The following is a 15073-nucleotide window of genomic DNA, read 5'->3' as shown; positions in this document are numbered from 1 at the left end:
GGCACAACTTGAGACCTCTTGTGCCCTCTTGTCTTGCTGAGAGTTGCCTGGGAAAAGAGCCCAACCCCCCCCTGGCTCCAACCTCCTTTCAGGGAGTTGGAGAGAGTGATGAGGTCTCCCCTGAGCCTCCTCTTCTCCAGCCTCAACACCCCCAGCTCCCTCAGCCTCTCCTCATAGGATCTGTGCTCGAGTCCCTTCACCAGCCCAGTTGCCTCCTTTGGACCTGCTCCAGCACCTCAATCTCCTTCCTGAGCTGAGGGGCCCAGAACTGGACACAGGACTCAAGCTGTGGCCTCCCCAGGGCTGAGCACAGGGGCAGAATCCCTTCCCTGGACCTGCTGGCCACGCTGTTCCTGAGCCAGCCCAGGATGCCATTGGCCTTCTTGGCCACCTGGGCACACTGCTGGCTCATGTTCAGCTTAATGCTCCATGGGCAAAGCCAGGGTGGGAGAAACCATCTGGAAATTACAGAAAAACCTTGCCACACCCCTTCACTTGCAGGACTGGCCACTGGTGGCCTCTGGGTGGGAAACTGGGGGTGAGATGGCACGAGGGAGAGCTGGAGGGTCCCGTCGCTTTTGCCTGTGGGTACTCTGTGTGATGAACTTTCTCTTATTTGCATATGGTGTTGCTAATGGGACTGTAACTGAGTATGTAAGATGAAACTATGCTAAATCATAGTTATAATTCCTCTGCAAGCAGCTTGTTGCTTAATGACAGACCCATGGGACAGCAGCCACAAGGCCTCCTTGTTCCAGTCACATTCCTAACCCTCCTCAATTCCCAGCTTGGCTTTGTGATTGTTTTAACTTAAGCCACCACCCATAACTTTATATTTGGGAAGTTTGGGGCATGCTGGGTGAGGGAGCTGTGCCAGGAGCAGTGCCACATCCTGGCTGTGAAGAACCATCGTGCCATCGGTGATGGGAAGCCCTGGAAGCTGAGGGATTCATCCCCCAGGCTGCATTAGCAATACCTGGAAAAATCGTGTTGATGGGATGGCACTGACTGTCCAGCTCTGCACTTGGGAGAATTACAGGGGGAAAACTGAGGTTTATTCATTGCCCCCTCTCTGCCCCAAACCCGGCACAATCCTGGAGGGCCGGGCTGCTGTGTCAGCACCGCACACAAAGGGCTCTCAGTCCTCCTGGAGCTGGAGCCAAGGCAGAAGGATTTTTAACGCTTTTTAAATGATGGCTGACCCCGGGAGAGATCTGGATGGTGAATGCAGCTGCTGCCCTCCCTCTCAAGGCATCTTCCGTGGGAACCTGGCTCTCCTCGGGTGTTGGGGCAGCCGTGAGGCTCAGCCGTGGGGCTGCTCCGGAAGGTTCCCTTCCCCCCGACGTGGCCCTCAGGCAGTTTCCAGGTGTCCCATCCCATGGGTACCTGCCCGCGGGTCCCTCTCCATCGCACCCCCCTCTGAGCAGCTCCTCACCCGTCCTGCCAGCTGGGGACACTGCTGTCCTCCCACTGCTGCCACCACCCCGTGGGGACACACACTCACAGCCCACGTGTCCAGCTGCCCCTGCCCTCTGTCCCCACAGCCACCCACCCCCCATCCCCACTGCCACCCGCTCCGTACCCTCACTGCTCTGCCCCCCATCCCCACCGCTCTGCCCAGGCAGCCCCCGCTGTCCAGAACCGACCCGACCCGTCCCATTCCATCCCATTCCATCCCATCCCATCCCATCCCATCCCATCCCATCCCATCCCATCCCATCCCATTCCGTCCCATCCCATCCCATCCCATCCCATCCCATCCCATCCCATCCCATCCCATCCTGTTTCATCTCATCCCATCCCATCCCATCCCCTCTGCCCAGACCCGACCCATCCCATACCATTCTGTCCCGTCCCGTCCCATTCCCATTCCCATTCCCATTCCCATTCCCATTCCCATTCCCATTCTGTCCCGTCCCGTCCCATTCCCATTCCCATTCCCATTCTGTCCCGCACCATTCCCATCCCATCCCATCTCACCCCATCCCATTCCCATTCCCATTCCCATTCCCATTCCCATTCTCATCCCACCCCATCCCATCCCATTCCATCCCATTCCTATCCCATCCCGTCCCATCCCCATCCCATCCCATCCCATCCCATTCCGTCCCGTCCCATCCCCATCCCCATCCCCATCCCCATCACCATCCCCATCCCATTCCATCCCATCCCATCCCATCCCATCCCATCCCATCCCATCCCATCCCATCCCATCCCATCCCATCCCATCCCATCCCATCCCACCCCATTTCGTCCCATCCCTATCCCCATCCCCATTCCCATCCCATCCCCATCCCCATCCCCATTCTCATCCCCATCCCCATCCCCATCCCCATCCCCATCCCCATCCCCATCCCATCCCATTCCATCCCATTCCTATCCCATCCCATCCCCATCCCCATCCCCATCCCCATTCCCATCCCATCCCATCCCATCCCATCCCATCCCATCCCATTCCCGTCCCGGTGAGAGCGCCCCCTAGCGGCGCTGGCTCAGGGCGTGGCGCGCGTCGCGGCGGAGGAAGCGGGGGCGCGTCGCGTCTCGACCGTATCCTTCCGCGCGGGGCGGCCGCAGGCGCCATCGGTGGCCGGGCAGATCCCTCCGCTCCGCACCGCGCTGTTCCGTGCCAGTGGCGGCGGGAGCGGCCGTGGCTATGGCCCGCGGAGCGGGGCCAGCGCTCGCCGCCCTCCTCGGTCTGGTGCTGGCCGTGCTCAGCCGCGCCGAGCCCGCCGCCGGTGAGTGAAGGGGGGACCTGAGGGGCTTCCCGGAGCCGCCCCTCTCCCGGCCCGCCGTCGCGGGGGAGGACCGGCGCCTCCTCAGCCGCGGCCCGGACGGCGTTTGTGTCCCGGGCCGACCGTGGAAGGGGACCCGGGTTTGTGGCGGGGAGCGGCGGGGCCGCGGCGGCCACGCGTGGGGTGTCATCGCGGGTGGGAGGCTGGTCCCGCCACGGCCGCCGCCTCCTCGTGGGGTTCCCCCGAGTTGGGGTCACCTGCGAGCCGGGAAGGGGTGCGGGTCCCGCCGCGGGACCGGGGGCTGCCCGCGGTGCGGGGCTTCGCTCGGAGCAGCGGCGGGGCTGCCCTCCCGTGGGAGGCGAGGGGGTGGGGGGGAGTGGGACGGAGGCTGCCCACCCGTGGGAGGTGTGGGGGGGGGCGGGAGGTGGTTTGCCACCCGCGGGAGGTGGGGGACGGGACCCGGGCTGCCCACCCGCGGGAGGTGGGGGACGGGACGGGGCTGCCCACCCGTGGGAGCTCCCAGGTAACGGCGAAGTGAAATGGAAGCCGTCCCTGGCTGGCAGTGCGGTGGCACTATTGGAAAAATGAACTCGGGTGCTTAAGGTTCTTGGGTTTCAAAACACGGGGGGAATGGTTTGCTGCTTCCCGTGGCGTGAAATGCCCGCGCGTCGCGTTCTTTCTGTCCTCTTTGTTGAGGAAATACCTCCACAGAGAGAGAAAATTCCTCCGTGTCCTCCTCTTCTGCTCGCTGGAGGCACGGTGCAGCCATGTGTTCCCAGCTGAAGGAACTCTCCTGCTTTTCCTCACTGCTCCCCGGTGCCTCTTGGCATTCCCAATGTTTTGCAGCCCCCTGGAGAATGCCCGGGCTGTTGCGTTCTGATGGATTTCATGCCTGTCCCAGCAGCAGTCCTGCTCCTAGGATAAAGCATCTGTAGCCTTGCAGCACGTTACAGCTGTCCAGGACCAGCAGTCACTGATTTCTTCCGTGACTTCTTGTCCTTTCTTCCTATTTGAAGAGAGAGTCTGCATCTCTTTCTTGATGATTTGTGGAGAGTGTAGCAATGGGAGTAAGTGGTGGTGGAACTTCTTCAGTGTGTGGCTGGGTCAGACACTGATAATTTCAGCCATTTCATTCTTTCATATGGTTTAGGAGTGGAAACTGATGTCTGTGGGGGTTTTCACCACTACTGCTGACTTGGATATGGGTTAGTTGGGTTAATCAGTCTATCTGTTTTGACTTTGAAGTGGTCATCATTTGTCTCCCAGGAGAAATGTTGGTTTTTTTGTTTTTTTTTTTTCCTCTCCAGTAACCCCTTCTTAAATCTGACTTGTTTAGTTTTACAAATACGTTGCAAGAAAATGGTTGGAGTGGAAAAAAAAAAAAAAAGTGCTATTTCCTGAATGCCTTTTGGCCAGCTTTGCTCAATAAGGGGCTGGAAAATTAAAAGGTCCTTTCAAGAGTAAGGTGCCTTTTCAATTCAGAAATATATTTTCTTGGTAGGGTAGAGATGTGGTACGTAGCAGGACTATTATTTTTGGAAATGGTTTACCTAACCCAATAAGATGGCAAAATTCTATTTTTATAAAGACTAAATGTCATGTCCACTTGGTTAAACTGGCCCTTCATAGTAGCAATTTATCAGCTTGTTGCTAGCCCTGCCAGTTCCTTCTTGTGTAGGAGCTGAGAGCAGACAGAGGTGTCCCTTGTTGTCACTTGGCTGGGCACAGACACCTGTGAGCTGGTCAAGGTCCTCTCCTCCCATGCTCCCATACGTTTTTGGCCTTGGAAGTGAAATCTCTTGGCAGTGCTACACAAAGCTGGTTGTCAGAGATGACAAATCTGGAGTGAAAATGACTCCTGCTGTTGGTGAGATACTGACCTTGCATCTGGTTTTTGGGAGTGGGAGCTGTGGCTTCGTTTGATGGGAAAGATGAAGTCACCAAAAGGGTATTTTCAGGTGCATATTCAACTGTCTTGATGCTCTTGTGCAAGAGAGGGCAGGTACCTAGTGTCAGCCCTCTTGGTCAATAAATAGGAGGCTCCTGGATGCTCTCAGCACTATGGTTTGGGCTGCTCAGCTCTGCCTCATCATGCAAGCCCCATGGTGCAGCAACTTGCTTTTCCAGTTGGGCCATTGTGTAGGTTTGCAAAAAGCTGCTGGTGGAGTTGCAGTAAGCTGGGGTGGGGCAGCACCACCTGTGCTTTTGGTGAGGATACTTTCCTGATAATTGCTGTGGACAATTTGCTCCTCTTCTGATCAGGCAGCAACAGGTGGAACAGGAATCCTCACTACTGAAGCCCACCCTAATCACCCACTTTCATTATTTTCACTTGGGTTTTGCTGGGCCAGCTCAGTTTCACCAGGTTGCTGCTGATTATCAGCCTGGATTTCCGAGGGCTTGCGATAATTTTTTTTTTGTTGCCAACAGTGGCAAGGTAGGGTGGTGATATGGACTCCAGTTTGGGGGCTTCAGTATTCAAACAGTGAAACTTGAGGACTTCAGATAGGGCTGACGATGCCAGACTGCTTGACACAGATTTGCTTACAGAAGAGCAAGTTTTACAGGATCTGGGGAAGGTGCTGCTGTCTATCAGATTTGGTCTTATCAAATATGCTGATTTAGACTTTGAAAAGGGAGTGTGATGAGAATCTGGGTAACTTGCATCACTTCCTGCAGGGCATCACTTAGTCAGATTAGAACTACGTGAAGATCAGCTTGCTGACGTTCTCAGGGCTTGAATCCTTGGGAAAAGAGGACCTGTGCCTCTGGTGGCATTTGGCATTTGAAAATCTTACAGTGGGTTGGGTTGGGTTTGTGGCAGCTTCCACAGCTATTTCCAGTCCTCCCTTTTCCTAAGCATCTTGCTGCTGTTGCAGCCAGTGGGCATTTCTCTTCTTCCTTCTCTGCTCTGGTCCTGTTCAGCTTCTCCCTCTTCCAAAAATATAATTAGTGCTGTGAGAGGGGATGGATGGCTGATGCTTGAACAAGGGGTAGGTGAAAAAGCAGTAGGACTCTGGCAACGTGTTGAAAACCTCACTGAAGCCAAACCCAAACCTCACAGCAAACCCAAACAATGCCACATCTTGATGTAAAATTGTTTCCTTTAAGTTTGTACTCTTGGCTCTTGGCTGTTAAGAGGAGGAAAGATACAGTGATTATTAATTCTCATCTCTCCTTTGGGACAAGTGAGGAAACTTCATCCACCTTGAGAAAGAGGAACTTCCCTAAACATCTCTGTTAGAAAGTCCTTTTGTAGCTATGAGTTTCTATTAATTAACCATGAAATCATCACGGTAAAGGGCTGGCAGTGCCCATCTAGAAGAAACAGTGCTTATATCATTCTAGACACGGTCATCTGAGAGCTGCAGAAATAATCATTCGTTCTGTTTAGAAAATAGTCTGTTCCTAGGGCACATGTCCTTTTTATAGACTGCTACGAGGATGAAAAAAGAGCTTTGTGTCTCAAAATGGCACGAGCGTCTGCTGGTTGTTCCATGCTGCAAGTCTCCATCCCCTTTTCTCTGACATCACCCTGGATGGCTGTGCAAGCAAGTGGTGGGCTAGCATTCCTGCACAGGCAAACATGCTTAATGTTCAGATTAATAAAGATTTAATGCTGGAGAATGAGGGAAGACTTTGTAGAAAAGGCAAGCATGGCTCTGGTCTGCCAGATTGCCATGGAAACACCAGTTCCTCTTCAGCTCTGTAGTTGCTTTCCCTACATTTTTTTTGTTAAACTTTTTTTTTTTTTTAATCTAAATGCTTTATGTTGCAGTTCTGGATGTTGGGTATTTTGGCTTTGTTTCGAAAACAGAGTATGGGAAAGCAGGGAATAGTAGCTGTGCAAGTAAATGGTGAATATAGAATTGTAGAATTGTCAGGGTTGGAAGGGACCTTAAAGATCATCCAGTTCCAACTCCCTGGCTTGGGCAGGGACACCTCCCACGAGATCAGGTTAGAGTTTTATCCAGCCTGGCCTTAAAAACTTCCAGGGATGGGGCTTCCACCACCAGTCCTCCCTTTTGACCAATATGGTGAATGAGAGATCTGCTGTTGCCACTCTCAGATTCAAAAAATCCTGATAAACTTCTAAAGCAAAATTTCTTACAGGCTTGTTCTTTTCAAATTTGCTTTATTATGTGGATTCTTCTTGATTTTTTTTTTTTTTTAACAAGCCTCTAGATAAGTTAGAGAGGGAAAACAGTTTAGATATTGTGGTTTTCACTCCCAAAAAGTACAGGACATTGGCTGAGTGCCATCACACTCCTCTGAGCTCTGCTTATCTTCTCTGTTGGTGAGTCTTGCATTATACAATGATTTCAGGCTTCTGGGTGTAAAAGCAGTGGAGATGTCTTAATGACCAATTAAAGTATTTTTACTCTACCAACTAATTCTGTGCCTTATAGACAAGATCTGTCCTTAATTACTACCTTCTGTCTGTGAAATGCTGACCACTCAGCTTGTTTAAATCCCCCAAATGTTCACATTTTCTAAATGTGAGCTGAATACTTTTATCACTTTTTTGCACTAAGGTTTTTTTAATAGTTTGCTTCCTCCCTCGTGGCTGCCATAGAGTGATTTGCTCTTAAGAAAAAAAGAAAAAGCTATTTTCATATTTTGAGACAGCATTTATTTACTAGTGGGTTCTTCCCTGGTACCTAATCTCACTGGAGCTGTAATCTGTTGAGGTTAATGAGTAGCAGAATTAGCTATCACTTCTTTGTGGTTTTCCTCCAAAATTTGGTTATCTTTGGGTACTCTCTCCACGTATATGCAGCTTATTCTTTACCAACTTTCCCAGCAGCTGTTTGTTGTGAGGTGATTTGTGTCTTTCTGCTTCTTGAGAACTTACTGCTCTTCCTCCAGAATTGTACCTTGTGTTTTTAGCATTTTCTCTTAGCATCTTTTTGTCACACTCTGTTTTTCCTGAAGGGAATCAAATGCTGTTTTTCTCATCATATATAATGGGTAAGATGGTTGAAATGACAGGCTGTTTCTTATGACTGTCAAGTAAGACAAAGTCCATGACTGCATAAAGGTTATTGAAACCTATTTTGTGCTTCAGTTTTCTTTCTAGTCTCTAGTGTATTTTTAGCCTGACTATTCTTCTATGTCAAGTAGGTTGTTTTCTACCCCCCCTATAAGAGAGCTTTTTCAGCCAAGTCTAGTTTCGGAAAAGGTAGTTTCTATGAATTGGAAAATTTATGGACAGAAAGAAGGAAGACTGACCCATGTAATGTCCTCCCAAAGAGAAAGCTGCCCCAGCAGCTCAGCTGTGTTCTCTGCCAGAGTATTTCTGTCCCCTTACTTACAGTAAAACCCTTGGTCAGAGCCTGCAACCTTCTTAGATACAGGCTAATCAACCACAAAGCAGCAGGAAACAAGATTTGTAATATCTCTTCCTCACAGCATTGTTTTGTCACTTTGCATCTTTATTTCTGCTTGATTTTTTTTTTTTCTGAACTGGGTGAGGACTTTATTGGCATTGCTTTCCTTTTGGTATTTACAACAAATCCCTTTCAGATTTTCTCTGGTTAGGGCTCTGTTTCCATACAGAAATTTTTTCTTTTAAAAGCTGAACTCTTGCCACTTACAGCTTCTGAACTTAATCCTTCCCTATTTCAAGTATCTGAATTTATAGTGGGCAGATGAACTGTAGAAACCAAATCACAACTTCCAGATCATCTTGGCGTCTTAAAGAGCAATGAGGCAGAAAGACAACTTTTATTTTCTTCCTTGAATAGCTTTAACTGTCTCTTTAGTCAAAAAGATTAAACCTGGGTGAAAGTGTTCTCCATGAACTCTGTTGGATCTAGAGGCTGAGAAGCACAGCTTTTCCTATAGTGTTTTTGAGAGTAATGCTTTCTGCTTGAGCTCATTTTACAGCAGCAGCTACCTGTTTTTTCCCTCTGGCCTTGGAAAAGAGTCCTGGTAGGCTAGTTAAAATGTCAGGTTAGAATTTGTGTCCAAGTAGAGGCACGTACAAGGGTTTGTATGGACCCAAGGCTGAGTTGTGTAGCTCATAACATTATCTCTTTGTCTGAGAAATCTTTCAAACTTGGCCCCAGTACTTGCTGGGAACCTCGTACTCCTTTTTCCAAAGTGGTGGCCTGGACCCTTCCCAAGAAGCCAGGCTTTTTGATAGGTCTGCAGTGTCTTCCTGCTATTCCCCTGATCTGCTCAAAAGGGCTGATGGAAATCTTGAGGTGGTTCAGTACATCAAAAAACTGTGGGATTTCCCCATGGAGAGACCCTGGTGGTCTACCGCAGACTTCAAATATCACTGCTCGTGCTTGGTCAGGGCTAACCCAACTTCTGATAGTCTTGGTGGTTTTGGCAAGCTACAGTGAGTCCAGAAAACCAACAAATCATTCACCATTACTGATTTACTAAACACAGCAGAAAACTGTCAAAAGCAGCCTGTTAGACTCAAAGCCTTGAGAGCATGCTGATGCTATCTGTGTATGGCTTCTAGAAAAAGTGGTTTTTCTCTTTTCAAGGCGAGGCTGTCTTCTGATGCTCTGCACAACAAAGTATTGCCAGTTAGCATCATGGGTGTAGCAAAACATAACTCTTTATGCTGGCTGAGGCAGAGGGTAGAATTTCTGAGACTGTTAACTCTTAAGCACACTGTGGCAGAGTGGCAGAAAAAACAGCTTTGAAGTAAGTAATGTCGAAATACCTGGGTTTTACATGCATTGTGAAATTTGTTAAAGATACCATGAAATAAAGGAAGACAGTGCTTTATGCACAGAAATGCTAATTTTACTGTGAGAACTACAGTCTTCAATTCCCTTTGTGAATTTTTTCTTAAAGTGAAGTGGTTATGTTACTTCTAATACTCATTTTAATATAGAATATGATTACATTTACATTTGCTCCAGCTTTAGTTGCATTTAAATGTAGTTCTATTCAGCCTATGTTAATCCCAAGCTGAAGACAAATACAAAAGAGTTTTTTGCTTCTGTTTTCTTAGCTTCTTTCACTTTTAGCTTAGTGCATACTAAATATATATTCAGCTGCCTGCATTACCCCATTCACTTTGCGTGTCTGTTAAAGAATTGTAAGGACTAGTAGTAGTTTAATGACCTGCTAAACAGCAGTTCAAGGTAGGAATAATTTGTCAAAAACCAGGAGAAAATTAATCATTACTTTGCTAAAGCCTCTCTGCTGTGTCTGTATTTGGCCTAGCAAGCTAAATAGGATTCACTGATCCAGATCCTTAGTGTGACCCCAAAAGCCATCACCCTCTTGTTCCCCTCTGCAGAGTTGTGCTGGGAGGTTTTATTTGGCCAAGTGCTAGTTAAGCTTTTACTACGTGGGTTACAAAATCAACTGGCTGCTCAGTTCTCACTGGGGACGTGGGTACTTGAAGAGATTACAAAATTGTGTTTGAAAGCACGGGCACAAAAGAAATAATTGTCTGAGTATTTGCTTCACTGGCTTGATGGGTGTGAAAAGAATGAAAATTCAAGGTAGGGAGATGAAAATCCCAACTCTGCCTGCCCTGTGGGTTCTGTGAAATGTGGTAAGGCTCATTTTAACCTTCCTCTCTTTCATTTTTTTTTTTGGAGGTAGCATAGGTGGTAAGGAGGAATCTGAATCATTACAGGTTCTCCTGCAGTTTCTCTTGGAACGCAGTGTAACTGAGCCGTGAGAACTGGAGCTAATTCCTGCTGTGAAAACAAACTGCTGCAGTGTTAGACAGAAGCAGATGAGCTTTGGAGTCAAAGTTTCATGGATGTTGCTGTTAAATGGGATGAAAAATTGTCAGACAGGTGCAAATCAGTGTAAGGGGTTTTGGCTGCTGTTTGAGGGGGGGGAACACCATGCAAAATCTGTGTTAATATTTCTGTTGCTTAGTAACCCTGACCTCAGGGGTTATCTGAGAGGGGCTCAGAGTGGAATTTTGTTCATTTCCTGAGAACTCTGCAGAAGCAGCCCTGTCCAAGTGCCCCTTTTTCAAAAATCAAGCTAACAGAAGCAGGCATAGTCATATTGTGGGAAATACTGATAATTTTCTGGGCAGCTGGGTTTAATTATGTTTAACTACGTATGTATTTAAAGCTGTTTAACTATATTCTCCATAGGGACTGCAAGCATGAAATGCTCCTATGGTACCTCATAGTGTATGTGTCCTGTTTATATGCTCCAGGGTTACTGAGAAATAACACTTTGAGCCCTGGATGACAGTAACTGGAGTCTCTTCCAAGCTGTCTAATGGCTGGACCAAATTTGGGCAGGGAGAACTTCTGAACTCATGCATTAACTCCTCTGTATTTCAGCCCCATTTCTTAATCACCAGCATTTAAACCTTGCTGGTGGTTTGGATTGTTTTTTCCTGATGCTTCCTGCTGAATTTGTGTTGAAAATTTAATACCTTAATGCCTTTAAACCATCCTTAAAAACAAAAACAAGGCAATCTGCCATACGGCACCTGGAACACAAGTGGGCTGTTTGGGTGGTTGGATGCTGTTGATGCCTCTAGATGTTTTTAACTAAGATTGGCTAAATGCAAATGCAGTAAGGTTTGAAAATGGGATCCATAAAAGCAGGAAATTGTCTGTGTTTGGTGGCCAGGAGACAGAACTGGAGCTTCTGAGGGACAGATGCCCATATTTATTTGTCAAGTGACCCTAGAGATAGTAGAAGAAAACCTAAAAAAATTGAGACAAAATATTGTGAAAGAAGGCTTAGGAGTAGTTACCTCTTATTTAGGAGTATTCAGTCCAGGCTTTTGATCAGAAAGTGTTAATTGGTGACAACCCAAAACACACAAGTGCTGACACAAATGTCTTTGGTGCTAGCTGAAGCTACTGCATGCTTTGCTTTGGAAACACATGGAAGAGAAATTTTGGAAACCTTTAGCTGCTTGATGAACAAATCTATTTTGTTCTTCTTTGATGCTGCCAGAGATTAAATTAAGCTACACGATAGTGTCTTTGTTTTTGTTCCAGTCATGTACAATTTTCCACTATGAGATTTTCATTCCCCAGAACATGCTAATGAAGCTTTGACTTGACATGTATGGCTACTGGTTTGACTGTTGTTTTCTTTTCTTTCAGCTTTGCAGTGTATGGATGATTCCAGGCCGTGTGTTAATGAGGGAAAGTGCATTCCATATCAGAATGGTACTGGATATTGCAAGTAAGTTGGTTTAATTTCTGATCAATTTAATTGCCTGTCTGATTTCATTCAGTGTCCCAGCCAGACACAGAATTGTTAATTGTTACAATATTCTTATTTGGTGCATTCAGTTTTTGCACAGATGTTGCTTCTTGGTAGTTTATTTGTTCTGGTGTGCTAGCTTTTGTAACATAAGAAATCTGGAGATTTTGTTAAGATTTTCAGGTTTGGATCTTACCAGTTTGATTTCTTTGCATTAGTTTAGGAAGTGAAGTGATCATAGAGGTAAAAGCTGCTTCCAGACCCACAGCTTAGCTTGGAACTTGCTCTCCATCTTACAGTTTGCCTTACTTTGTAAAGCTTCAGCCACAAATTGAGTCTTTTGGAGTTTTTTCAGAACTACTGTGCATTCTGAAGCGTGCCAGTTCCCTTCCACGTGATGTAATATGCAAGTAATATGTGGGAGTTGCAAAAACAAGCTAACAAAAAACCCCAAACACACCCACATTTGTCTTTATCACATAATTGATTTTGGTAAACGCTGACACCCATCTTCGTGGTGCCTTCACTTTGCTGCTGGGTGGAAAGCAGGAGCCCTGGCAGAGTGTGGGGTGTCTGTCAAACATATATTGAAATGCATTCACCTTTCAAACTGCAGTATTTAGGTTTGGTTTTGTTTTTTTGTTTTTTTTAACTGATATTTTGGAAAAAGAAATCCTCCCTGCTGGACAGGGTTATTTTACTGTCTGCAGTAAATGGATTATTTTCTAAGCCTTTTTTTACTTCATCAGTGCTAGTTGTGCCATTTTTTAGCATGCTAAATCCCTCTTAATTCTAAAATTCTCTGAATACTGGTGAGTTTTGTCCTTTTGATTTAGCTTGGCTAACATACAGGTCTGCTCTTCACCCCTTTCTGCACATCCACCTGCCCTAGCAACAACCTTTAGTTCTTTCTGTTAATGTGATATGTAAAACTCAATCTACTTGAATTGCACCTGTGGCACTCAGAGAAGAAATCAATCTAACTTGAGATTCTTCTCAGTTTCAAATCAATACCTTCTGTGCAGAAAGGCCATAGGCAAATATGTAACTTTTTATTCCCTGTTGTTTTGTTGTGGTTTTTTTAAAAATCAAATTTTTAGCCATTGAGTAAAAGATTCCTTGTCTTCTTCTGTCCATGGCTTTATATTGCTGTCAACAGAAACAAGCTGCCCTTCTGAAAAGAAAGCTGGAACTTTTCCTGCTTTTCACCTATATTTTGAGCCTGAAACAAGAACCAGTGTGATGTTAGTAGGTCTTCTGACACATACTTAAGCTTGTTAGTCTGGACTCAAAGTATGTGGGTCACCATGAAGCCAATAAACAAACTGATATTGATGTTGTGCCACGTGTACCTCCCTAAGGATATTTTCTCCAAATTGTGTGTTTGTCTTAGCCACGTCTTTGACTGTAAAAAAACAATAAGTAATTGTTTAGTAGATTCATCTGATTAACTTCTGTTCACTGTTCTTAGTGCAGTCCAGATCTAAACACATTTCCCTTAACACAGTAGCAGCTTTGACCACACATTTTCTTAGTGCACAGAGTAATTTATAATTCTAATGTTACCTTCTTCCTTTTCTCGCAAGTCTTCTTGCGGATCTTAAACCAACCCCTCCTTCAAGTAATAGTTTTGCATGTGCCAGAGCAAATGGAAAGGTCAATAGAAAGGCCTGCATACAGAGATTAGTTTATGCCTTTTCTCTAGTTCTGTCTCAAACTTTTTTTTTTTTTTTTTTCCGGAAAAGAATTTTAAAATAGCCAAAAAACCTCAATTGTAGACTCTCTGCCTGTAGCAGGCTGATTCTTAGCATCCTGTTTTGGTTTTAACTTTTTTTTTTTTTTCCTGCACTATGAGGAACTCTGAGTAGGGGAACTTTGTATCTGGTGTAGTAACCTGAAGGACTTTCTGAATTTTTGGTGGCTGTAAGAGTAGAAATGTTTTGTTCAGGAAACTGAACCAAAGCAAGGCTTTTAGTTCTGAAGGATCACTCACTGCCTAGCTAAATCTCCACCCCTTCCACTTTTTTCAAGTTTTCTGCAGTACTTCCTCTGCTGGGCAATAAGTTGTTATAATAGGCTCTCTTCCTCTTTCTGTACCTCCTTTTGGCCAAGTTGTCTGTTCTAGCATGTGGTCAGGCCATCTAGTTAATCCTGCTGTCTGTAAGAAACAAACAAGCAGCTGAGGGAAGGCCTGCATCAGAGATAATAGTAAGTGATGAGTAAGACATGAGTAACGTCAGCTCTGATAACCAAACATCTCGTCCAGGTATTTGGCAAAGCAGCAACTGACAGCTTAGTGCTGGAGCAGCTTTCTTTGTCAGAAAGCCCTGTGGCATCTACTCCATTAAAAGGGAGAACTAGTTTTTTCAGCAGAAACCTTTATTCTTGTGCATCTGGCTTCTGTTATGGGAACAGCAATTGTGACCCTTGTAAGGAAATCAGAGTTGGATCTCTATCAGATTGCTCTTGCAAGCACCCTGTAAGTAGCTCCGTTCCCGTGGTGACACTGCTGGCCCATGGCTCTCATTTTGTGGCACTGGTTGATAGAATTACTGCCCTTCTTTGACCTTGATTTTATATTTAGAAAATTATGCATTCCTGTGCTTGCGTCTTCCAAGGGCAGAATTTTTGTCGGAGAGATCTTTCCATGGCCATTCAGTGACCAGCATGGGGAGGACACAGCCCTTATTGCATGGGATGTGGGTGTCTCTGCAGTAGCAATGCAAAGGGGATCTGTCACTCTTAAGCTTTTTGGGTCCTGCTTTGACAAGAGGCAGTTTCAGTTTGGGATTTTGCTTTGGGTTGCACTGAAGTGAGCATTTTTTAATTTTTTTTTTCTTTCTCCTAGTTGTGAGGGATTTTTTTCCCCTTCTCAAGGCATCTCCAGGTGGGCTTTTGCACATTTTTGAGTGTGAGGGTGCCTTCTTGCACACTCATATCTAGCAGAGAAGCAGGATAACAGTTGCTTGTTGCTTAATGCTCACTGAGAAAATCACAGGAAAACCCTTTCTCACATCCCTGCTGCTAGATGACTGGGAATACAAGAGGAGGAGGAGTAGTCTGGGGGACTGTACTACTAACTTGCAATATTTCTGCAGCTACAGGCAAGCTGAGAAGGTGCAGGGAGCTGTTTCAAGGACAAGCAGAGCAGAGATTTTGGCAAGGCTGCC

At 46.3% G+C, this 15073-nt stretch overlaps 1 protein-coding gene across 4 annotated transcripts in view; it reads left to right on the top strand.

Moving 5' to 3' along the window:
• The first annotated feature begins 2574 nt into the window (after window positions 1-2574).
• Window positions 2575-15073, top strand: part of NOTCH2 (notch receptor 2) — an 81883-nt gene continuing 69384 nt past the window's right edge. For 2 of the 4 annotated variants that reach the window (XM_071751227.1, XM_071751228.1), the window contains exons 1-2: window positions 2575-2735; window positions 11801-11882. In XM_071751227.1, coding sequence (XP_071607328.1) covers window positions 2654-2735; window positions 11801-11882 — 164 coding nt within the window. In that variant the 5' untranslated portion in view covers window positions 2575-2653. Of the gene's footprint in view, window positions 2736-10461; window positions 10514-11800; window positions 11883-15073 lie in introns of those variants that run through there. The other 2 variants (XM_071751225.1, XM_071751226.1) reach the window with 2 other exon arrangements.

This window comes from Heliangelus exortis, chromosome 8 (genome assembly GCF_036169615.1).
Source record: "Heliangelus exortis chromosome 8, bHelExo1.hap1, whole genome shotgun sequence".
NCBI lineage: Eukaryota > Metazoa > Chordata > Aves > Apodiformes > Trochilidae > Heliangelus > Heliangelus exortis.
This window is presented reverse-complemented; position numbering and strand designations above follow the sequence as displayed.